The 24,543-nt window shown below is 35.6% G+C and overlaps 1 protein-coding gene across 1 annotated transcript; it reads left to right on the plus strand.

Annotated features, from left to right (window-relative positions):
• The first annotated feature begins 227 nt into the window (after window positions 1–227).
• On the plus strand, window positions 228–22,831 carry LOC136798172 (valine--tRNA ligase-like). Its single transcript, XM_067054753.1, has 27 exons — window positions 228–606; window positions 6,707–6,791; window positions 6,930–7,006; window positions 7,359–7,382; window positions 7,587–7,714; window positions 7,896–8,262; window positions 8,492–8,600; window positions 8,839–8,927; window positions 9,091–9,181; window positions 9,525–9,667; window positions 10,281–10,384; window positions 10,837–10,918; window positions 11,071–11,147; window positions 11,388–11,649; window positions 11,904–12,029; window positions 12,308–12,435; window positions 12,911–13,035; window positions 13,295–13,425; window positions 13,687–13,842; window positions 14,026–14,090; window positions 14,780–14,915; window positions 15,169–15,280; window positions 18,438–18,522; window positions 18,902–18,992; window positions 20,961–21,074; window positions 21,916–21,951; window positions 22,253–22,831. Exons 1-27 carry the CDS (start codon window positions 277–279, stop codon window positions 22,331–22,333), a joined length of 3,354 nt encoding a protein of 1,117 aa, XP_066910854.1. The 5' UTR covers window positions 228–276; the 3' UTR covers window positions 22,334–22,831.
• Window positions 22,832–24,543: the final 1,712 nt, after the last annotated feature.

Raw genomic sequence — 24,543 nt, forward strand, 5'->3', positions numbered from 1 at the left:
TTTCTCATCAAAGAACTGAAGAACGAAAGAAACATTCAAAACAAAAGCACGCGCAAAAAAAGTTTCAAAACTTGTGAAATGAAAGAAGAATAGAGATAAAATGCTGCTTGGCTCCTTTACGTCGCAATTTGTTAAAGACATGGGCGCGCACACGAAAAAGAGCCGTGTTTAATCTGTTTCGTAAACACACCACGAGTTTTGACTTGATCAGCCCGACTGCACTGAGTAAGATAGCAAGTTATCGAACGTGATAAGCGAGGCAGTTTGAGGAAGTGGATGAGGCAAATGGTAGTCACTTTCGCTCTTCTGAGAAATTGCATCAGACAAGTCAATTCTTCACAATTTTTCATCAGCTCAATACGATCTAAGCATCAATTTTGTTTAAATGGTAGTCTAGGGGTACCTAGACGTCAAATATCATCGAGTTACTTAATACTTACAAAGAAAATGAGTTCAACTGAAGGGGAAAATCGGCCTCCTGCAGAAAATGATTGCGAAGAAGTTGTCAAGACAGCTAGCCAGCTGAAAAAAGAAGCAAAACGACTTGCAAAAATGGAAAAATTTGCCAAGAAACAAGAGCAGTCAAAGCAGAATAAACCTAAAGAGGTATACCTTGTATTTTGTACAGTAACCTTTGTTGAGGTTTTTCTTTATTTCATCAACTTTCACTTTTTTTTCCATGCCATGCATGCAGGGGCAGGTGGCGTGTTAAGGTTTCGATTGAAGTGATCGGTCAAATCAATCGAAGTCGATCGAAGTGATTGTCGAATCGATTGAAGTCGATCGAAGATTTACATTTTTTTCCTCTTTTTATGATCGACTTCTATCGACTTCAATTAACTTCAATCGACTTCGATTGACTTCGATACGACCCTCGACATGGCCCGAGAATTCTCAAGCCTCTTCGGGCCCTGTTCGGGCCGAGAGACCGTATCAATTCTTTTGGCCCGAACATGACCCGAGTCATTCGGGCCATGTTCGGGCCATGTTCGGGCCATGTTAAATGTTAAATTGATTCAGCATGTCCAGTCAAACAAAATAGTACAAAATAAGATTTGTCTGTTTTGTTTATATCGCTCAAAAAAACTTTACGAGCTTCCCGTGGACACGCTTCAGTTTAAAACCAGGACCAGTTTACTAGCAAATTTTTCCACCCTAAGTATATTTATAACCATGTTTTCATACCAAATAAGACATTTAATATTTATATGAATTTACAACATTCATATATTTAATATAATTAAGAGAAACCAAGTTTTTCTCAAAGAAAATGTTAAAAAGATTCAGTCCTGAAATTACACGCCTGTTTAATTTAAATCATGTTTTCAAAAATTGGCCCGAGTGTGGCCCGTGCGTGGCCCGCGTGTGGCCCGAACACGGCCCGAGAATTCTCGGGCCAGCTCGGGTCATACTCGGGCTTTACGCGAATTCCAATAAAAGTTTTGGCCCGAGAATTCTCGGGCCATGTCGAGGGTCGTACTTCGATCAACTTGCTTGTCGTTACTGTTGTAACTCGCTTGCGGCAAATAATTTCACCCACCTTGTGTCTCCTTTGTGCCTTAAGGTTGGTCTCCACTTACGCACTGGGATAGCTCTTCTTTGAGCAAATTCCACGCTATTGGTCATAGGAAAAATGAAGCAATTCTATTGGCGTGATCTGCCGTTACGATCACTCGCTTGAAAAGCAAGCGCGCACTGCGTTTTTCTCAAAGCAAAAATGATTGAGGCCAAAGTTGCGATCGCAGCGCGCACTAGTGGAGACCGACCTTTAGGCTCGAAAGAAAATATAAATCGAAGTCGATCGAAGTCAATCAAAGTCAATCGTAGTCAATCATAGACAGGAACCCGTCTGCGTATTTTTTTAAAATCTGATGAATACTTGACGGGTCAGAGCTGTGAGTCCGATTTTGGACTCAAAAAAATTACAGTGGGAAATTCGAATTTAGCGCTGTCCTCACTTACTAAAATAAAAACCAAATTTCGGAACTTGCGCTTTCTTTAAGAAAGTGTGACCAGTGAAACAATAACAGGATTTGATTGGCTGTGTTTTCAACCGTTATTAGGATATGGAAAATTCAAACTGTCAGCCCATACCATGCTATATATTTCGCCATCAGTATATAGAATAAGAAATTATAGCATGGATCTCCAGGCTAAGTCGATCAAAGATTTAAGTTTTTTTGATTGCTTTGATCCCTTCGATTGCTTCGATTGCTTTGATCGCTTCGATTGCTTCGATTGACATCCCCTGGAATCACAAATAAGGCAGCCATAAAAAAGTAGTTCTATTCGCGTAACCGGCATGCATCATTTCCAGTGCGGAGACAGGGGAAAAACCAAGAAAAGCAATTTTGTTCTATCTTTTAACAGTTCCATCAATATGCCAAAAACATTTTGTTCAACCACCTTCACTTCAAGATAGGCCACCATAGAATGAACTTCCTTTATTTACTTCCTTCCTTTTATTGGATGAACCATATTCATGTGGCTTTCAGCCTTGCCCTCCGTCGCAGAGGCTAATCAATTTTAATGACTTTTTTGACTAAGGGATCTGTGACAAAAAACTTTCTAATTTTTTATCGGCATTGGGCCGATAAGCTTCAGACCCCCTCCCCCCCTTGCTCTTATCAACCAAAATTTTTCGAAACTAACTTTTACATCTTCGAAAACACAATTCTTTTCAATCATGTCCGCCATCGCATTGATGTCGCCTTTCCACCCGTCATCGTTGAATTGCACCAGCATTGAGTTTGTTCATACGAGCATTGATATGATATTGTTAATCAAAACGAAAGGTAAAAAGACGCAATGAAGTTGCAACATTTCGAAAGAAACGGCAGCACGCTGTCCAATGAAAAAAGGGTTTTTTTATCAAAGCTAATTCAAAACTGTACTTTTAAAGTTGCTAATTTGTGCGCAAGGTAAAAGCAATTGAAATTGTATGCTTTCAGTGAAGTTTGTGGATGAAATCAGAAAGAAATTGGCTGAAAAGATTTCCGTCCCAATACTTGTTTTTTTATCGGTATGTAGCTGGACCCCCCCCCCCCCCACCCCCTTATTGGCCCAAATAGAAAATAGTAAAAAACGAAAAATCCTATTTTTTATTGACGTAATCTTGAAGCAGGGGTGTCTTTTTTTACAAGGAAAATACGATTCATTAGGGGAGGTCGTATTGGGGCAGGGAGTCTTTTCATTAAAATGAAAAGAGTAAAAAGAAAATAATTTGAGCACAAGTGAAGACCACAAAGCAAAGGCAAGGAACAGTCTTACTTCAGAAATATAAATGGTTTATAATATAAAAAGAGGCTCTTTTTTGGGTCAGCCCTTTTATTACAGTTGTCTAATTTTATTAAAAGGTAACATTATTCAGGTCTTTAACTTTATCTTTTTGAATGAAAGCAAGCAAGAAAGAAAGAAAGGAAGGAAGAACTCAAAAAGGTGGTAAATCCCTGGGGAAAAACTTTTGGAGAAAGCCAATGAAGCTTCCAAAAAGTTTGTTTTGTTTCTTTCGGTTGCCGGCAAACGCATTGACTGGTCTTTCTACCGGACTTTAGCCCGATCAGCAGCGGCTGGCCGCGGCCGTGACAGAGGCCGCTTAGAAAGCCGCTTTAAAGTGAAACGAGAGTGGCCGATCCATAGCCGATAGAAAAAGAGGCGGGACCGGTTAAATTAAAATCTTAGCCGCTAAAAAGCCGCTTTTCTACCGCTTTTTGGCCGATCGGTCTGGACCGGTCTTTTCAGGTCCTTAAAATCGCTTGGGGAGTCACATACAACAAACCTTTGTCATGCTGACTAATACAAAAACTTCCAATCACTACTTCTCTGCCATCTTGTTTCACTTTAAATGCCGTGTTTTAAAATTCCTTAGCTATATATGTACGGAAAAGGTTTTCTCCAGGTTTTTTCAATCCCGGCATAAACTACGAGGGGGGTTCTGCTCTTTTCCTTTCAGCGTTGAGCCCCAAGGATACTTAACCGTAAAGAGATTTTAAGATTAATGTTGAAATGCATATTTTTTTATAAATTTAGGCGATATTCAACAAAAAATAAGGTGGTTTTAAACAAATGTTTGACAAATTGGCGTTTCTTTCTGTTCTAATATATGCAAATCACGTCGAAAAAAAAGTATAATTCCGCCTTTACTTTCACTTATGTGTTACGCGATTCTGATTGGATGAATACCGCTCGCTAACAAATTCTGATTGGCTGTAAGTCTTTAGCTTCAGGATTCTGATTGGATAATTTCCCACACCACGGTTGAATTTTGATTGGTTGAAAGTTTCTGAGCGTGAATTCTGATTGGATGAATAACTGAATAGTAAACAATAGTATGTAAGTATTTTGCTTATCAAAACCTAAAGATTTCCAGGGGTTTTTATTTACTTTGCAATAATGACGATAATTAGGCCTACAAAACACTGAGAAAAAAAACCAACATAGAACAGGTGTATTTTCTAATGCAGAAAATGATAATGTGAATCTTTTTGAAATTCTATGTTAGGATTTTTTCTCAATGCCCCGTAACTATGCCCGGGGTACCCGTTGCTAAGACCTTATGTTAAAAACGAAAGCGATTACGGCATAAATGCATCAAAAATAGCAATTTTCGTAATACCTCAAATATTGATACTTAACTGTACTGAAGGGAGGTTCAGTCAGTATAGACCTAACTCTTCATACAAAAATTACAGGAAACTTATTTTTTGACTTTGTACCCTATGCTGCACGCAAGCACTTTAAGCTTAAGTCCCGTAAAAGCGGGACAAAAATCAGTTTTTTGAAGTTAGCAAAAAATGTCACATAGAAGATCTTTCAAATTCAGTATGTGAATAGACAGTAAAAAATACAACTTTTCTATTTTTCCTTTTTTTTGCAAAAATTCTAGAAATGAAAATAAAGGGATACTGATAATTGAATACTACATGTTTTTTATAAGCATAACATTTATAAGCATACCAAGACCTGAATTTGTCTAAAAAATAAGCATATTACAAGCATCTTACTGAGCTTGCTTTTGAGGTGTGTGAAAGGAAAGTGAAAAAATTTTTTCTAATAGATGGAAAAGAAGTCATTGTAATAGACAATATCGGCTTAACGTGAAAACTCAGATTTGATCCCCGAATATTGCCCACAATGCTCTGTGCGGGAAAAATTTCACCGTGAACTTTTTTCTGCGCAAAGCATTGTGGGCAATATTTGGGGATCAAATCTGAGTTTTGCATTAAATTAACAAAAATTTTCAAGCATTCAAAGCATTTTGATTTAAAAAAATACAAGTGTAAACCTGGAAATCATTCACAACTTTCCTGTCATTACTTATTTCCCTATCCTCATGTATAGCAAGTGTATAGCAACGACAGATTTTGGAAAAATTGGAGACTCTAATTTTTTGGAAAAATAAGCATATGATAAACATACTTCAAGCCTGAGTCTGAAATATCTCTAAGCATAACTGAGCTTGTTTCCCAAAAAACATATGCTTATAAAAAAAGACATGTATTCACTGATGATCCGCGGCACTATCGTGAAGCTAGAATTACTTCACGTCTTTTCGCTTGAGATTATGATTGACAGATTAAAGTTTTTCACCCGCGCAGGAGCTGGCGGGTGTTCTGCAAGCGTTCTCGGCTCAATCCTTGCTAAAATGGTAGACATAGCTGTGACAGATCATTTTGATGAAAGTTGTTGGATTGTCTACAAGGCTCTTGGCAGAATATCGTTTGTTTGATTGTCAATGATGACAGTGCCGTTATTAATTTTGTTAGATCTGACAAATTGATGTTTGTAAGTGCACCTTATAGTTTTGATTCCAATTGAAAAACCATATTCTAGTTTTCATATTATTAGATGCGTTTTAGAGCTTCAGAGCTAGCCTGTCAGTGGCCTTTAAATTGATCGATTATTGATCTACAGTATTGGCACTAAGATGATTGGTTGATCACAATCGCTAGCCAATAACTTTGTCCAATAACTGCTTAATACAGTGCACTTTGAAGAAAACATTGTTCAAAAAATCTTATCATTTGATAAAGGATTGCCAAGTTTACAGGCCTGTCCACGCTGATGTCAGAAATAATGGATCTCGTCTCATCTAATTTCTAACACTGGAATGAGCCAAGAAGATTTCACTAATGGACAAAAATACTCATTAAAATGCCAAATATATGAAATTATAAGCATGCAAACCTCTTAACTTTTCTAATCATAGAGCGAACTTTGTTATACTAACATACATCTCCTGTATTCTTTATACCTCCATGGTGAATTGACTTCCATTTCACCTCTTTTGTCTATCGTTCTTTTTGGAAAGTGGTTTATTAAATGCTAACTCATTATCAAGGGACCTTGAATTTTGTTCACACTGGAAAAACTAAAACAGGGGGAAGTGACCTTTTGCTTTTGAGTTTTTTGGTCCCCTGTAAAATTTGGTTGTGAAATAGGCTGAACAAATTTTGGTTGATTAGCTGGCTGCTGCACCTTTTATTTTGTTTCAAGCTTTCAATTTTAATTGTCTTGGGAGCTTGATTGAGAAAACTCTCATTAATGTTGTTGCATATACATCCTGTAGATGAATGATGTTGTTTTTCTGAAACCTTGATGTACCTTATTGTTACTAACTGATTAGGCACCCAAGGGTATTGAAGTAATGGGAAAATTCATGAGAAGGAGAATAATTATTGATACATTATCGTTGGTGTATTTTCAGGAGAAACCTAAAGCAAAGAAGGAAAAAGTTACAACCAAGCAGGTCATCACTTATGATATCCAAACACCCGCTGGTGACAAAAAAGGTATTTGACGAAGGTGTCCTGTGAAAAACAGAATTGAAATTTGCAAATTACATATTTTTTATTATACAATGATCTTTATCAGCAACTGTCTAGATTAAACTAAATTGTCATTCAAAAAGAATTTAATTTCTATTTCAGATACAAAATGTACACTACCTGATGCATACAGTCCATCTTATGTTGAAAGCGCTTGGTATTCTTGGTGGGAGAAAAAGGTTTGCTTTTTAAAAAACACTTCTGTGTGACATACTAGTGTTGTCCACCAAGTTTGTTAGTTCATCCCTTATTTGCTTTGGAAGCCATTTAAGATCTAAACGCAAACTGTACTGATAAAGTCTTATGTTCTATATTTACAAGCATTAAAACTCTAAAAGTGTCTACCTCTAGAACATCATGAATCAATTGAAAAACAACATTTATTTAAATAACACTTTCCTGATAGCTTCACAGCTGAGGAAAAGGCTCAACATTTTTATATCATAGTTCATATACTGATGATAATCTTCCAAAGGACCAAATGTTTTAAGCTTTTTCTAGGTTTATAAAAATGTCTTATTGTTTTTGTAGGGATTTTTCAAACCAGAATATGGGGTAAGTAATTTATCAATATCATATTTCTTTCAAGCTTTTAGAAAGTTTAATATTGAAATTTTTGAATGTTTTGTTCAATATTTTACTTTATCAATCATTGAGCCCTTTGCAACATATTGAAAAAAAACCTCTTTTTGAGACAAACGAAATCCTTTTATTATCATTTCTCCTAAAATTGATCTCTTAAACTTCGCTTATTTTTAGAGAGAATCAATCACTGAAAAAAATGATAAAGGAAATTTCACTATTGTTATCCCACCTCCAAATGTCACAGGAAATCTTCATTTAGGACATGCCTTGACTGGGGCTATTGAAGATGCTGTTACTAGATGGTTGGTCTCTTCCGTCTCATATTTCATTTGCTTTCAAATTATATGTGAAAGATATTTTTCACTCTTAAAATTGAAAATCTGAATTGTTCTGTTTACTCTATTTGGTAAGTTTTCTGTCTGAGCTGTGTATCGAAATATGAAATTTCAGTCTCAAAGGTTTTACATTGTTTTTCCTATCCAGGCATCGTATGAATGGAAAAACCACTCTTTATCTTCCTGGTTGTGACCATGCTGGCATTGCAACTCAAGTTGTTGTTGAAAGACAGTTGAAGAAAGAACAAAATCTTAGCCGTCATGATCTTGGCCGTGAAAAGTTTGTTGAAAAAGTGTGGGAATGGAAAAACAAGAAAGGAGATCGTATTTATCATCAAATTCGAAAACTTGGTAGTTCCGTTGATTGGGAAAGAGCCTCGTTTACTATGGATGAAAAGTTATCAAAGGCTGTCAAAGAAACGTTTATTAGATTGCATGATGAGAAACTGATTTATCGATCAAACCGTCTTGTCAACTGGTCTTGTGCTTTGAATTCTGCAATTAGTGATATTGAGGTAAGAGTATTCTTATATTGTCAGATTTATACTAAATTTTTATTTTCTAATATTTATTGAAACAGTTTGAAAAATCTTGAAAAATACATTCAACTACATGCAGCAATCTTTCCAAAAATCTCTCTCAAACCTTTAAAAATGCTTGGTAAAGTCCCTGATATGAACTGCTTCATCTCCTTTGCGTGAGAGAGCACTCCTTTACTTAGATTCTTTGTTTTTTGTTCAAAAGGTTGACAAAAAGGATATTGGAGGAAGAACCTTACTCAGTGTACCTGGCTATGAACAGAAAATTGAATTTGGTGTTCTCATCCACTTCACCTATCCTGTTGAGGGATCAGGTATACTGTTTTTTTCTTTCTCAAAAAGTGAAATATTTGGTTGGTCATCAATCAAATTTTAGAGCTCTAAAAACGTATTGACAAAAGTTCATATTGGTCTAGTGTGTTAAATCTAAACAGTTTAAAAGTGGAATTGTTTTTTAGAATTATGAAATAGTAACATTTTGATATACCCCATGTCGTCCATGTCATTATTAGTTTAGATTTAAGAAACAATTGAATTGCTTCATTATTTCAGATGAGAAGTTAACGGTAGCTACAACACGTATTGAAACTATGGTTGGTGATACTGGAATTGCTGTCCACCCCACTGATGAAAGATATAAAGTATGATGTGTTATTTTTTCATCGTAATGAAACTCAATAAAAGTGTTATAATAAGCAATTTGGCAGGATAGATTAACAAGTATTTATACTATAATCAATACATTCTGATCACAGGTTGCAAATTTCATATTGTTCACAACAACTTTTTTTTAATCTTCTTCAGCATTTGGTTGGTAAACATGCATTGCATCCGTTTTGTAATAGAAAACTGTTGATTGTCGGTGATGAAGCAGTCGATCCAGAATTTGGAACTGGTATGGATGTTTTGTTTTCAAATATCATAGATTGTTTTGAAAAAATGTAGAACTTTCTATATCCTATGTTTTGAAATGCTGTTCTTCGTACAAAGTTAATATTTTCAAAGTTAGCAAAAAGTATTATCACAATTTGAGAGTGAATGAATCATGAATCTACAATTATTGTCATAATATTTGAGACAAAGGGGGATTCTTTGCAAAAACTTTATAAGATCAAATGATTGTACCAACAAGGCAAATACAAAAAACTTTACACAGACACTTTGGACATCAATGTAACATTATTCTTTGTTATGCTCCTTTCATATATTTAACGAGTCAAAATTCTCAATTTCTTCAGGTGCTGTCAAGATTACACCAGGTCATGATCACAATGATTATGAAATCGGAAAGCGACATAATTTACGCTTCATCACCATGATGGATGATGCTGGTCTGTGCACTGATGTCGGTGATTACAAAGATGAATACAAGAAATTCATTGTAAGTGTACTCAAAATTGTTTCTTTCGATACATTCATTTAGATTCCAGTATGAGAAATTTTGAAGTCCCCTCTTCAATAGGCCTTTTCATAAATTATTTAGAGTGCAACGACTACCTCGTCTGGAAACCATTACCAAGGTGATCAAATCCCTTGAGTCTTCAGGTGTTGCTTTTATAAATAGAGTAAACTTTTTATGAATTCCTCTGGGAATCAATTACCATAGCATTATTTTGAAAACGAAGTGAGCATTGCTCATTTATTAAAAGGTGTATGCTCAATATTTCTCATCTTAACTGTTATCCTTGGTGTTCATTAAAAAATGTACGACTTTGTATTTGATTCTGAAAGTCTTGAAAATGTCTAAATTTTCTTTGTATTTTGCGATAGCTTTTGAATAGGTGAAGTACCTTTAACGTATGAGTGGTCAAAATTTAAGTTACTTTTTCTTCTTTACAATTCTAAAAAGCTTAATTGATATAAACATACTTACTCAAAATCCTAATTCGTATTTTTGAAACACTCGATGGATATCAAGGCTTTTCTAGTGAATTTGTCTTAGTTGATTTTGATTTTCCTAATGTAATGACAATATTTCATCCGTTTCTATGCAGAAAATGAAACGTTTCGTAGCCAGATATGAAGTTTTGAATGAATTGAAAGCCATTGGTTCCTACGTCAAGACCGAAGATAATGCTATGGTTGTCCCAACTTGCAGGTAGCTCCCTTATGGTCTTAAACATTAAAGTCTTACTAAACCCATTAAAAAACTAAACTTTTTGGTTTTATCGTTATGGTTTGATGTTTTAAAATACCCAGTGTAATAAAATATATGGTTTTTAAACTTAGCAAAGTTCAGAATAAATGAAATCATTGTCAGCAGTTTGTCTGTAGGCTTATTATCTACCTAGAACGTAGCACGTCGATGAGTTTAACTCCAACAAAGACACCTATCAGCCTTTAAAAATCTGCGGAGCCTAGATGAGTCCAGTCTACCAAGAAGAAATGACGTTTAAATTTTTGAACTCGTCGCAATGACTTTCTCATAGACACAGATCTTTGACCCCACTTTCTCATAGTTCGTTACCAGTCCTCTCTGACGTGACCGCAACGTTATGGTTTGATAGCTTTGTTATGATTCAAACCCAATTTCCTCATTATTATTTGCAGTCGCTCAAAAGATATTGTCGAACCGTTATTGAAGCCACAGTGGTATGTCGATTGCAAAGAGATGGCTGCCAAAGCTGTTTCGGTAAGATAAAGAAGGCTTGATTCTTAAGTATATCTTACTTTGATTTTTAAAATTTAATTATAGTCTTCTGATGTAGAAAATGTAATATTATGATCTAAGTTCCAAATAATGTATCTAGTTGTTCTTGTACAGTATTGAAATCTCTATATCAGGCTGTTCGTGATGGAGATCTCAAAATTATTCCAAGTATGCACGAAAAAACGTGGTATCAATGGATGGAGAACTCGAGGTGTGTGTAAAATTTGTTGATTTATATATTAGGCCTAAGGGCTTTAGTGTGTTAGATTATTGTACATGCAAGTTTTTTTTTGTTATTAGAAGCTTTGTAACCAATGTTAATTGCTTAAAAACAAAGTCATAGTTTGGTCATTATTCTCTTTTCCATAATAACTATATTTTATATATTATATCATATATTAATGATAATAAAATATGAAGTTTAAACGGTCTCTTCTCCCCCAAATCATAGAGATTGGTGTATTTCACGTCAATTATGGTGGGGTCATCGTATACCGGCTTACTACGTCACCATTTTGGGTGAACCATCCGGCTCGGACGAAGAAGAAAAGTATTGGGTCAGCGGGCGCTCGGAAGACGAAGCTCTTGAGAAAGCAGCTAAACAGTTCAATGTTCCAAAAGAAAAGATTCACTTGAGACAAGATGAGGATGTTTTGGACACGTGGTTCTCCTCAGCCCTTTTTCCTTTCTCCGTCTTCGGATGGCCTGATAACGTATGTATTATGATGAGTTTTATTTTAACAACTATTATCCCTGATGCCATTGAGGGGGGAGGGGTTGAGTTCAAGGTTTCGCAAGGTTTTTCATATCGTTAAATTATATCCTTATAACAATTTTGCGATGGCTTTTGATAACAATTCCTAGTCTTCAGCTCGGTTTTTGTTAGCTTGAAGTGGTATTTTTTTTATTTGCTTCAAATACGTGTGAGCTGTAATCATGTATCGATTTTTTACTTTCCTAACTATAGACGGACGAGATGGAAGCATTCTACCCAACCTCCCTTTTGGAGACTGGACACGATATTTTATTTTTCTGGGTCGCTCGTATGGTCATGTTTGGACAGAAATTGACTGGAAGACTACCATTTAAAGAGGTTTGTACAACATGGCTAACTACTTCTGAAATCAAGCAGTATATTTCAATTTCGCACTTTTTTTATTGATACAATCAAATAACGACGTCTGTTGACTTAATAATAATCTATTTGAACTCTGCAACATACCTTACGAAACCAAAATTTAAAGAGCTAAGAGGTTGTTACGATCATTGACCTTTTATTGAATATCTAAAGTAGGTAAGAAAATTCTCCTAAAAAGAAAAGAAATCAAATGTTTAACTAAAGCATTTTCTCGTTGTTTTCGCCTTCTTCAGGTTTATCTTCACGCCATGGTGAGAGATGCATACGGACGGAAGATGAGCAAATCTCTTGGAAACATCATCGACCCATTGGATGTCATCACTGGTATCTCACTACCAGACTTGATGGGAAGATTGAACGAGTATGTTTCTATGAGTTACTTTTGCAGCCACCGGGAATATTCATCCGCCAGAAAGGTTACCAGCCAGGTTGCATTACCCAGACCTGATAAGTGGTCCTAATAAGGACGAAATACATACACCTGCTCTGCGAAATATCTTGACATATTTAAGACAGTTGGATAGAAAATCTTATTCCTTTCAGTTCCTTTACATATATGTACAATGGCTTGGCCAAGAGAAAGTTTTTGCGGTTCTGTGACAACTTTTATTATCTTTCTAGGCTTGCCTTTTTAAGCTTTGTAAATTGAATTTCACATAAAAAGATCCTGCCATTTCTTCACCAAAGTGCATGCACCCGTGGCTACGCTTCTGATACTTTTTATCGGCATTCTCATTCAACCTTAATTGATGCGAGTGTTATTTTTGAATGTGATTGAAAGTGTTTATTTTGTGTAGGATGAGACTCTTTTCTTTGATTGAGTACTTTCCATTCAGATATAATCTGGACCCAAAAGAATTGGAGAAAGCGCAGAAGGGACAGAAGGAGATGTACCCAGACGGTATTCCAGAATGTGGCACTGATGCTATGCGATTCGCTTTGTGTGCTTACACACTTCAAGGTATGAGTGATCATTAATCGTATTTACAATCAACGGGTTTAAACCTAATCACCTCCTATATACTATTTATTCGCTGGTGCAATTGCTTAGTCGATCGCGTGCTTTCATTTTTCAACCAATCATATTAATTAATCTTGAAAGACTCTGGGTAAAGCCTTCGCATAATAACATTTTATTGACTTGCAACTGTAACGTATTGTGTTAGTTGACTGCTAACTGTACTTCGATTCTCCATGATTTCTCCCCCCCCCCCTTTTAGGACGTGATATCAACTTGGACGTTTTAAGAATGCAAGGATATCGACATTTCTGTAACAAGCTTTGGAACGCTACCAAATTCGCCATGAGGAATTTCACACCAGAATTTCTCCCAAGAAGTAACTTGAAAGAGGTCAGAATGTGGTTCTGATAAGTCAGTTCTCAATGATTTAAATTACTTGCTTTGTGGGCCTTTTTTATAGGAGCTCTATTTTCACGTATGGAACCTTTTGTCCGAGGATCAACTAAGTTAATTATTAACGCAAATGAGGAAAAAAGATTCATGACGAGGACTTTTGATTTTAAACAAAAATCGCCAGAATCCTTTTCATAGTCAGACTGATAATGAATGGTTTAGCGTTTTGTTTAATGTGCCATCATTCTTTTTCACTAGCTTTCCGGACAAGAAACTGCAATGGACTTGTGGATTTTGAGTCGCCTATCGGTAGCTGCAACTCTCTGCAACGAAGGATTCCAATCGTACGAATTCCCGAAAGCAACGACCGCTTTGTACAACTTCTGGCTCTACGAATTATGTGATGTTTATTTGGTAAGTCTATGTGACATATTGATTTGAGCAATTTCTTTTACCTTGAAGGTTCTTGGTATTTTTCAGATGTGATGTGAATTATTAGTCAAAAATATTTTTTATCAATCCGAGCTACCACCAAAAGCTTAGCATATCTTCAATTAACATGTATATTTTTTACCTACGTAAAATTTTAATTCACAGGAATCGTTGAAGCCAATCTTCCAAGGTGACGACGAAAAGCAAAAGATTTGTGCACAAAATGTTCTGTATCCTTTCATACTTTTTATCTAGTGATTTTAATTTTGGGTCTCTTGAGGACTGGTTCTTCCTATGACCTGTTCTTCTTATGGCCTGGAATTCAGACTAGCTCGGCGAAAGTTTACGATTTTCCAAAAACGAGTCTTATGTGCTGCAAGTTGGTCACTGCTCTCTTTACAATCACTTCTTAAACCAGGCCATATTTTAGAAAGGCAAGGCAGCGTCCGTTGTTGGACAAAAAAAGCACTTTTCCCAGTGATTTTCCACTAAAATGGCTGTTTTTACCAATATTTTAGTAATTTCAAGAGGTGCAGTGTCCGATAACCGGTCACTTAAAGGGCATGAAAAATGGCCTGTAAACACGCTGGTTCATCAAATTCTTGCCTATTCTAATACTCGCCTAAAGGGGGACCTACTAAGCCCCAATCAATACGCCGTCGGCAATAATTTTACTTAGAAAAGATATTGTGAATAAATATCGTTGTCTTTTTAAACACCGTTGTCTTTATAAACACGGCTATTTCTCGATTATAAGTAAAAGTTTGACTAGAACTTGCACAAAAAGCCCGTTTTAAAGGTCCTCATAGAGTCACAGATGTGAATGCAAACGGTTAATAAAAGCTATGAGTAAAGAAAATTATTTCTGTTTTTTTCACACTTGAGAAGTTTTTCTTTAACTTTCTTTGTATAACTAAAGATACACGTGTCTTGATGCGGGGTTACGTATGTTGAGTCCGTTCATGCCGTACGTTACGGAAGAATTGTATCAACGTTTACCGCACAACAAAGAAACAGTCCCTGAAAGCATTTGTGTCGCTTCGTATCCTAAAGATGTGAGTAAATTATTTTCTAGGCTTCGAATTTTAGTTTGAAGTTATACTATAATAAATAAACGTTCGAATCCCTCTTTAATGTGGATTCTAAGCCCGTACTTATTTTAACCGGTTAGACTGGTACCATTTTGTCATGACTTTTCGGCTGGGTTTCCGTTTCAAAGTCAATACTGAAATATTTGTCCTTTCATTTTCGATTTTCCCTCGATAAGGTAATTACGATTTTTATTATGATCACATTCAATTCTTGCAGTGGAATTTACGAAATGAGGCAATCGAAAAGCAGATCGAACACATGATGGAAATCGTCAAGACCATTCGCTCCAAGAAGGATGAATACATGAGCAACAAATCTAAGTGCTTAGGTAAATTCTGGTTTTGAGAGGTTCAGAGGTCGTTACTCTAACTTCAGCATTGAATGAATACCAAGATAAAATATCCCACTTGATCTTTTGCATGGAAACACTCAAAATAGTTTACTAATAGTTTTATTGTTCAAAGTCTTTAACAACACTCAAATTCCGCTATTTCTGTCTTTCTGTGAGCTTGACCTCCGAGAAAAACTTGGAATGGTTAGCCTCGTTTTGTGTTCAATAACCAGTATATTTATTTTGCGCCACACCCCAAGTCAGGTTAGTTGAACCCTTGTGCATAAACCTAAAAAATATTTCGGTTGGACCCGCCAATCCCCGAAAACGAGGGCTGGGTTTAACATTTCTCATCTAATATGATCAAAATTATGTTGTAGTAATTAAAGTTCGAAATAAAATTATCAATAAGCCCGTTTTCATCGAGTTCTTAAAAAACATTTTTAGAACGTTTAAAACAAAACATATGTAAAACGTTTTAATAGAAACGTTTTTCAAACGTTAACCTTTAGAAGCCGAGAGACGTACCACGTACGTCATATATACAGGCCGAGAGACGTACCACGTACGTTTTGATACTGGGGTCCTTTCGAAGTTAAATAAAATAAAGACCAGTTTGAATTTTTCTATTCTGTAAAATTTAGCAGACAGGATAGGGGTGAAGGTTCATTCATTCAAAATTTTACGGGTCCTGCTTTTATACATCTCGAGATATCGGAACTCAATGTCGGTGTATTTTTCAAATGTCAACAAAACATCGTTTTAGTGGTGTACCGTAAGTTGGTCTAATGTTGACATCCCTCTTCTAATTTCGACACCCTTATTTAGGGATAGGAATTATAGGAAGGTCGGAATCGCTGATGGAAGCTATTTTTCTTTCCTTGGCGATCGATTGGAAGAAAAATTTTGTCTATCTATTAGCGATCCCGACCTTCCTAATATTCCTGTCTCTAAAGAAGGGTGTCGAAATTAGAAGAGGGATGTCGACATTAGACCAACATACGGTACAGAGGGTGTTTGATGGATTTTTGGACTGAAAAGTCATGTTTATGTCTGGTTTTTTCTTGGTTTCAGCATATAAATATCATTATATGAGATAGAGAACCTTTATTGGCAGTTTCTATGTGGTTTGAAGGGGTTTTAGGGGGGTATTTCCTGACATACATGCCTATCTCTAGCTCCAACAACTCAGGGCTGTTTTGCCTCAGTTTTTCCACTCTTCTGGTGTTTTATTGCTTGAATTTACATGATAGAGAGTCTGTTATGATTATTGTAGTAATTTTACAGGCTTAGGGTAAGTGCAGGGCCAATTTTAGAGCAACAGGACCACTTAATTTACCTGTTGTGGCCAGAGTGTCGATTTTGGTGGAAAAGTGTGCTTCACCGAAACTTAGATTCTGAGATGAAATGAGCTTCTTCAGCCCTGAAATTTCACACAATGGTGACTTATAACATAAACTGAAACAAAATAATTTTTCTGGGGCCAATCTTTACCTTGTACCCACTTTTTTCATTCAATTTGTCAAAAAAAAAAGAAAAAAGTGAAAAAATCGTAAACATGGAATTTTTACTGTTTTGATTTGAGGCTGTGTAGTCAGGTTTAAAAGGGTGATGAGGCGTCTTTTTGGTATTATCTGAAAAAATAGATCCTTAGCTTTTCAAAATGGGTTTACTTTTTACTTAAGCTTTAGCGGTTCAGATTTTATGACATTTTCCGCGAAACCTCCATTTTCATGAAAAAAACAGCGGCAGCAGCGCGCGCTGTTTTTAAAAACAGCGGTGTCTAAAGGTTAAACGGACGTTTAACAAAACCAAATTTTGAGAAAAACGTTAATAAAACGTCCTCACCGAAACCGTTTTATAAAAACCTGATATGAACGAGAAAAAAAACGTTTTCGAAACGTTTTGTCCCGGCTGGGACCAGCCTCCCGCTGCAAAACTCATGACGCGGTTCTGCCAAATTTCCGGGATGTTAAAAATTTTCCCGAGCTTCAGAGCTTAAGCGTGTCGGATAAAAAATTCAGCATCTGGGTGCCAATTAATTTTGCTTTAACCTTTACCACGCCTTCTCTTTGGGAACTTCACCCCGTGCACGCCTTCTCTTTTTGGGAAAAATGACAGTTTTACGCTTTCCGTCATAACTTTTGATCTACTAAACCGATTCAAAAAAATAAGCCCATTCTGGAAAGCCCAACTATCCTGCTTTCCAAAAATGTTAAAATAAAGGATTTTCCTCTATCAATGGTGACACAGTAGTCTTCTGCCTTAGAGTTGAAAAAAATTCAAAACGCAATTTGTCATATTTTTCAAAATTTTAAGTTCCGGTTAAAAAAAAGTGAGGAGAACATTTGCGATACCATAGTTTTCTGGCTCATTGTTTCCACCATTATAACTACAACTGCTAGCCAAAAAAAACACAATCATACCTTTACTAGAAAAGGCAGAATTCATTTTTAGAAAACCTTGGTTTTCGAGAAAATTTCCACGTAAATCAGAGGCACGTAAGGCAGAGGCCCCTTGAGGTAATTTTTATGGGAAATATCACTAAAAACAGCTAAAAATGACTTTCCTATCATCAACCAGCATGAAAGCAATAGAAATAACATAGTATATACACTTTGAAACTCTTTGCAGCCTTATCAGAAGCCTTAACTTGGGTTTCGGTGACGGTCGATGACGTTCGACAAGCCTGCAGTCCTCACCCTTAATGTACCGTCATACTAAAGAACTTACCTCAAACACTGACTAAACTACAAACAAGCAATACATAACATTTCCAACCAATAAAACAAACCATTTTCCACTAAATAAACATAAAAAGTTAGTTACAGCAGTCAATGAGCTCATAATTTTCAAAAGAATATTTTGCCTGATTTTCCAGTTTGTTTTGACAGTTAAAATCGAAAGTAGGTGGTTTCAAACTATTGAAAATAGTTTGTTTACATTTTCTCTCAGTCATATAAGACATTTCCCGGGATTTAAAGGCGTCTTTAAGGCGGTAGGGCGGCTTTTTTTTAAACCGCACGAAAAACGTATATTTACGGCTTCGGCTATAGCTTAAAACGTAAATTTACGGCTTCGGCGTGGTAAAGGTTAATACTTGTTATGATCTGACTAATTCAATATCTGATTATAAATCTACTCTCGTTTTCAGTTTACGTTCGTCCGCACCAAAATTATTCTAAAGAAGTTGTTGAAAAGCTGAATGACGTCATCAAAACACTGTCTCAATCGTCTGAGTAAGTATTCCGTGCAACTGTACCTGGACCAGCACCGAGCTGTCCAAAAACTTCGCACGTTTGTTGTCTTCATTTCTCAGCTAGAGGAAAAATTTAATTGAAATTAGCTTTTGAATTTAGTCCAGTAGTTTTTGAGTTGTGAAAATATCTAAACATGTGATCTTACTATAGTTGATTTTTTTCGACCGGATTCCATAGTGCGAAATTTGTCAACTTTATGAATTTTTCTCGGGTATCAGTTAAAAGAAGTCTGCTCAAGGTCGTGTTGGATTTAGAGAAATCGATTAAGAAAACTTTTATGAGTATTTAGCAACAATGATTTAATATGCTATCAACTATTAAGTATCTTATGATTGTTATTGGTCTTTTTTCATCACAGAATTCAACTACTTGGTGAAAAGGAGGAAGCACCCGGAGGTTGCGCTATCCAACTTGTTGGTGATAAATGTGAAGTCTTACTCTCACTCAAGGTAATGGTCCTATTTCTTCACATTTCTTTACAATTTTCATCATTTTCTACTGGAAAGCTGTGAATCATCTGTTGATAAATCTTTGATAAATGAACAAATAAATACTTTGAGATTGACAATTCTCTTCTCGGGTTTCCCAGCTGTGTTGAATGACTTAATGCTACGGTTTGGTGAATGATAAATATACACTCATTTTTTTTATAAGCATTACGTTTATAAGCATACTGAAGCTCAAATTTCCATAAAAATTAAGCATATGCTAAGCATACCTTGAGGCTCAGCCAAAGAAATTTTTAGAATCATAATTTCCAAAACTCCAGAAAATAACAGAAGAATGAAGAAGAACTGGTAGTACTGTATTATACAGAATCCAAATTAATCCCTATATAATATCAAAAAGCACCAAGTCAAGAGAGAAAGTGTAGCAGTCTGTTTTTGAAACATGAACACAACACTATAAAGATTCGAAATCATATGATAACATTTCTCTCAATAGTGCCAAAAGTCATTAACATTGTGTACAAAGGCGTACAAGCATGAGACTTTGCACAATTGTAGTTTAGGGGTCAAAAATTGATTTAAATCTCAGACCCAAAAAATTGGCACCTGTTTGTGTATTTTACAGACCAGAACAGATTCCCAGGCTAAAATGAATTTTTGTTCTCCAAAGTATGTCATATTACATACCGTTAGAAAGCATTTTTCTTGTCGTTTAGAAAAACATTACAACCCATATCTGAAAATGAAGCCAAAAAAAGTTATTGCGGAAAGCTTTTTAAAAAATGCAGGAAAATGACGTAATTGCTGACGTCAGCAAAAACTCCAGGACCACCTAAAGACGTTAATTTTTGTGAAATTCAATAATGCACCTCTCAGGTACTAGATACAATTAATTAGATCAGATGCAAACTTATTTTACAATAACTTTTCGAGTATGGTTAATAACTTTTCGAGTATGGTTAGGGTGGGAAATTTTGCCTTAGAAGTGCTTATCATTGGCATGCCCGATGCAACCCATTTAGCCAAAGGCTTTCGAAGGGTCATAAAAACGCGATATTCAATGTCAAGTAAATCTAACTCTCAACCAAAGCTATCCATTTAGACATTGAAAGGTCCTCTATTTAATTTGATAGAAATAAACTTTTTCGGGTGGTCCTTGAATTTTTGCTGACGTCAACAATTACGTCATTTTTCTGCAATTTTTGAAAAGCCTTCCTCGATAACTTTTTTTGGCTTCATTTTCAGATATGGGTTGTAATGTTTTTCTAAACGAGCATGAAAAATGCTTCTCAACGGTATGTTACATGACATACTTTGGGGAAAAAGAAATTCAATTTAGCCTGGGAACCTGTTCTGGTCTGTAAAATACACAAACAGGTGCCAATTTTTTGCGTCTGAGATTTAAATCCATTCTTGACCACTAAACTTCAATTGTGCAAAGTCTCATGATTGTACGCCTTTGTGCACAATTTTTACACAATTAGACCGTACTACAACATTAAAGAGAGGGGAAATGCGTGAAATTTTTTACCCCCCCCCCCCCCTCCTTCATAATTTTTTTACCAAGTATAGGGTTAAGCATAAGTCGAGGCTCAAAATTGAGCTTAAGTATAGTGAGCTTCAGCCGAAATTTACCGTATGCTTTTTATGAAAAAATGAGTGTCTCAAATCTTTTGTCGTTGGGCTCGATTAAGCAATACACTTTTACACTTTTTCTATAAGAAACTCCAATTTTTGGGTTAGGGCTGAGGTTGCTAAGCTTAGCTCATTTTCAGAAAGAATTTCTTTAACTACCCCTGATAATTATACCATCTTTATGATTATTGGGTCAAGGGATTAGCAACCTTGCCTTAACAACCTAGTTGCTTATATAACAAAAATGTATATCAACTACCTATAGATCACAACCCTTAGTATATAAACTTCCAACTAATTCGATCATTTACGAATTTACCAAATCATTTCCAGGGTATTGTCGACTTCACTAAAGAAATCCAAAAGCTTCGAGTCAAACAAGAAAAGTCTGAACAATCCGTTAGCAAACTTATCGAAACCACGAAGAAAGACGACTATGAAACCAAGGTAATTGCGTCTTCGCCTCTGCAGAACTTTGCAGCCCTGGTTTTTGGGCCATATCAGGGTCACTGGGCCATGTACGGGGTATCAAAAAAATTTCGTTTGTGTCTTTATGTACGTTTCAAAGTTAGCTGAAATAATTGGCGTCGACAATCGAAGTTTCGGATGCGAAGAGTAGGCGTTCAATTATCAATTGACAATTGTTACCTCAGTGGTTTTATAGTGCGTGAGCTTAGTTCAGCATTAGAACTCATTGTAAAACGAATCGCACAAAAACAAGGTCCATAAGGCTTGTCATGTTCTTCTAGTTGGACCTACCCCGGTGGAGGTCCTATAAATTAACCGTTGTATGTTCGTTCGTTAGTTACCAGCTTTCCTCGAGATTGGCTCATTAGTTTTTTCTGATTTTTTGCACAAAGATGCATAACTATAAACCCTGTAATTTTTTTGAATAAAAATAGGTAAAAGATGGCTGAAGCAGATTTTTGTAAAAAACGAATTTTTCAGCTCAAAAAACGCATCTTTGACTATAAGAATCATTTATTAATAAGCATACATCAATGTTCTTAGCCAAATTATTGAATATTTTGATGAGATCGATGTTTTTTTTGCTCACGAAGTCTTGAATATGAAAGAATATTTATAGAGCATGAACTTTTGGTTTCTAAATGGTTTTTTATAAGAAACAAACGACTAGTTTTAATAGATCGTCACTATTAGTGTTCTGAATGATTGTTTAATGGTCACGCTCACGTAGATATCAATTATATATGTGTTAAATGCATAACCAGGTAGGTACATAAAAGTATCACTTGTTATACAGTGATTTTTAATTCTCGACTTTCAGGTTCCAGAAAAAGTTCGAGAACAGAATCAACAAAAGGTAAGAGAAATTCCCGTAATGCAAACCTTCCAAAAACCATGATAGAGGAGTAAGGGAAAATCGGCATTACGAAGGACGACTTTTTGGTATATTTAATGACTCCCTTCCAGACTCAACAAATCACTTGAGATTGTCGAACCTTATGGTGATAAGACAAATCGAACAGTAGTATTTCGATGTGTAATTTTATTTAAAAACCTGAAATTTGTTTAATTTTTAGAATAATTTCTCAACATAAAGTAGAAAGTGTTCTGTTACACAAACCTGAATTTTGAATATCGTTATCTTTTCACTTTTTTAGATTACACAACTTCACACCGAGATTGAAAAGTTGAAAATCACAATCGATACATTCGAGCAAGCTGCGAAAGATGCCTCGTAAACATCAACTCGACGTTTTCAAAATTATTATTTTAGGAATTCAAAAATACAAAATGTCTTACAATTTTTTATTTATAATTTTACCAAAAAGCTATTTTTATGCTATACCGTCCATAAAAAAAAATATCATCTTCTATTACAAATAATTTATTTCCGCCCTTATTGGTACCTTTTTGTCACCTGCAAGTTCCTATAAGGGTAATACCTTATCGGGGAAAACTTCGTCGGGGAAAAGTGACGAAACTTTGGACAAGTGACGAATATTTTCCCCGACGAAAATTTTCCCCGGCCTTAATGCGTTTACCAACTACCAGCAAGTGAAGAATTTTTCCCCGACGAGAATTTTCCCCGATAAGGTATTGGATTTTAGAATCTCATGTAGAAGAATTTGAATAGATATGGTCATCTTTGAGTCTTTTTTATCCCCTGTGTATGATTCGAATTTCGAACAACAACAACAATCGAATTTTTGAATCAAATACTTTTTAATATCTACAAAACATGTATTACTTCTGAACATGATTTTTTTCTGTCTGACCATGAACATATAAACGACTGGACATCCATCTCCTTTGTCTTTTTGTAGAAAAGGCTGCTAGCTTCGTTGCCGCCCCGTTAAAAGCATAAAATGAAACAATAGATTTTGATGATATACCACTTGGGAATACCTTGCTAACAACGTCAAAACTTCGACAAAAGTCTCTGTTGTTCTATTCTTCTCAAGTGGTTTATCTATATCATAACAAAGATAACAGAGACAAAATCATCGTCAGCTTGTCAAAACTCCGACTAATATTTCTAAATTTTGACTTAAAAGTGTCTAATACTCTTAGAGAGTGTCAGAGTGTCACATTCTAATTTCGATTTTCTTATGAAACAGGCTCTCAACTTTGGCAAGCTATTTTTTTCAAGTCATAAAAAAATTATTTGAGTGACAAAAGGGATTCAAAAGTATACACCCAGTTGAAATTCTGCATTTTAGAGTTTTAAATGGTGATAAAATATATTGCAAACTTGTATAAAAATTCGAAAATAAATTTTTTGTACATTAGGAGTAATGTTCAAGCTCTATCAATTCTTTTACCTAAATAATTCAAAGAAATAAAATTATGACGGAATATTGTCGGATTTTTCATACCAACTTTGAAATACAGGCGGCAACAAAGCTCGCTTCAAAGAGACAATAAAAGATACACGTCCAGTCGTTTATATGTTCATGGTCTGATTGACCTTTTCATAAATTACGTCACGAACATCACATGCCTCGTATTCAACCAATCACCATGGTGATTATGTCCCTTAAGACATTAAATGATTTTTTTATGAACAGAAAGTAGTTTTAATAAAATCCGAACATAACTTGCCTTCGTTTTGAAATGATTGCCATGGTGAATAACTACTTTCTGTTCATAAAAAAATTATTTATTAAATACGAGGCAAGTGATGTTCGTGACATAATTTATGAAAAGGTCTATTTGATTAGCGTTTAAACTAGACGACACTATCGTCTGTTTACCGGGAAAATATATATGCATAGAGTTTACAGCTGTTAGGGCGCGGTTTACGGGGAAAACAGCAAGGCAGAGTTTGGAAACAAACGTTTAAACTATAATCTTGTTTACGTTAAGTAAACGTAAATAATAATTGCATGACAAAATGATCGACCTTCCAAGTGTTTCATTTCACAGAGTCAAAAGTAAGTAAAAGTAGAAAAGTAAAAAAAAAGTATAGTTCCATAACCATATGTATACATGATAATTATGAGGAATTTCATATCAGCATTTCGTGTGCGCTCTTCTTACACGTGGGCAGGGGAAGAGGAATCTACAGTTCAACTTCGTATTTATTTATCCGAGCTGTAGGCGTGATGATACTACTGATTTACGGTAGCGTTCTAATCGGAGCTAGATGATTTTTTCTGAAATCTGACATAGGGCCCCCCGACATACATCAAGTAACAAAAAAAACATTTCTTTCTGCCGATTGTTGTTTTTTTATCATACACTGTTGAATGCAATGAACTATAAGCCCGAAGGGCCATATCCTAAAGATGCGCGGCCTTGAGCGGCCCGTATCGTTTTTATACAAATTCCAGATTGAAAGTAAAAATTTCCGCTAGATTTAAAAAAATATACCGCTCCAAAACCAAGAAACCACTAAATTCAATCCGTCGTCAAAATACGGCGTACATTCTAAGGCTTGACTTTTTCT

This window comes from Clytia hemisphaerica, unplaced genomic scaffold (genome assembly GCF_902728285.1).
Source record: "Clytia hemisphaerica strain Z4C2 unplaced genomic scaffold, Clytia hemisphaerica genome assembly, whole genome shotgun sequence".
Classification (NCBI taxonomy): domain Eukaryota; kingdom Metazoa; phylum Cnidaria; class Hydrozoa; order Leptothecata; family Clytiidae; genus Clytia; species Clytia hemisphaerica.

What these genes read in the sequence shown, in the direction of transcription:
- LOC136798172 (XM_067054753.1), top strand. Translation starts at nt 277, where the DNA reads ATGAGGCAAATGGTAGTCACTTTCGCTCTTCTGAGAAATTGCATCAGA. An exon ending in GAAGATGCTGTTACTAGATG is followed by an intron (nt 7,715 to 7,895) that starts GTTGGTCTCTTC and finishes TTTCCTATCCAG; the next exon opens with GCATCGTATGAATGGAAAAA. An exon ending in TCTTCGGATGGCCTGATAAC is followed by an intron (nt 11,650 to 11,903) that starts GTATGTATTATG and finishes TCCTAACTATAG; the next exon opens with ACGGACGAGATGGAAGCATT.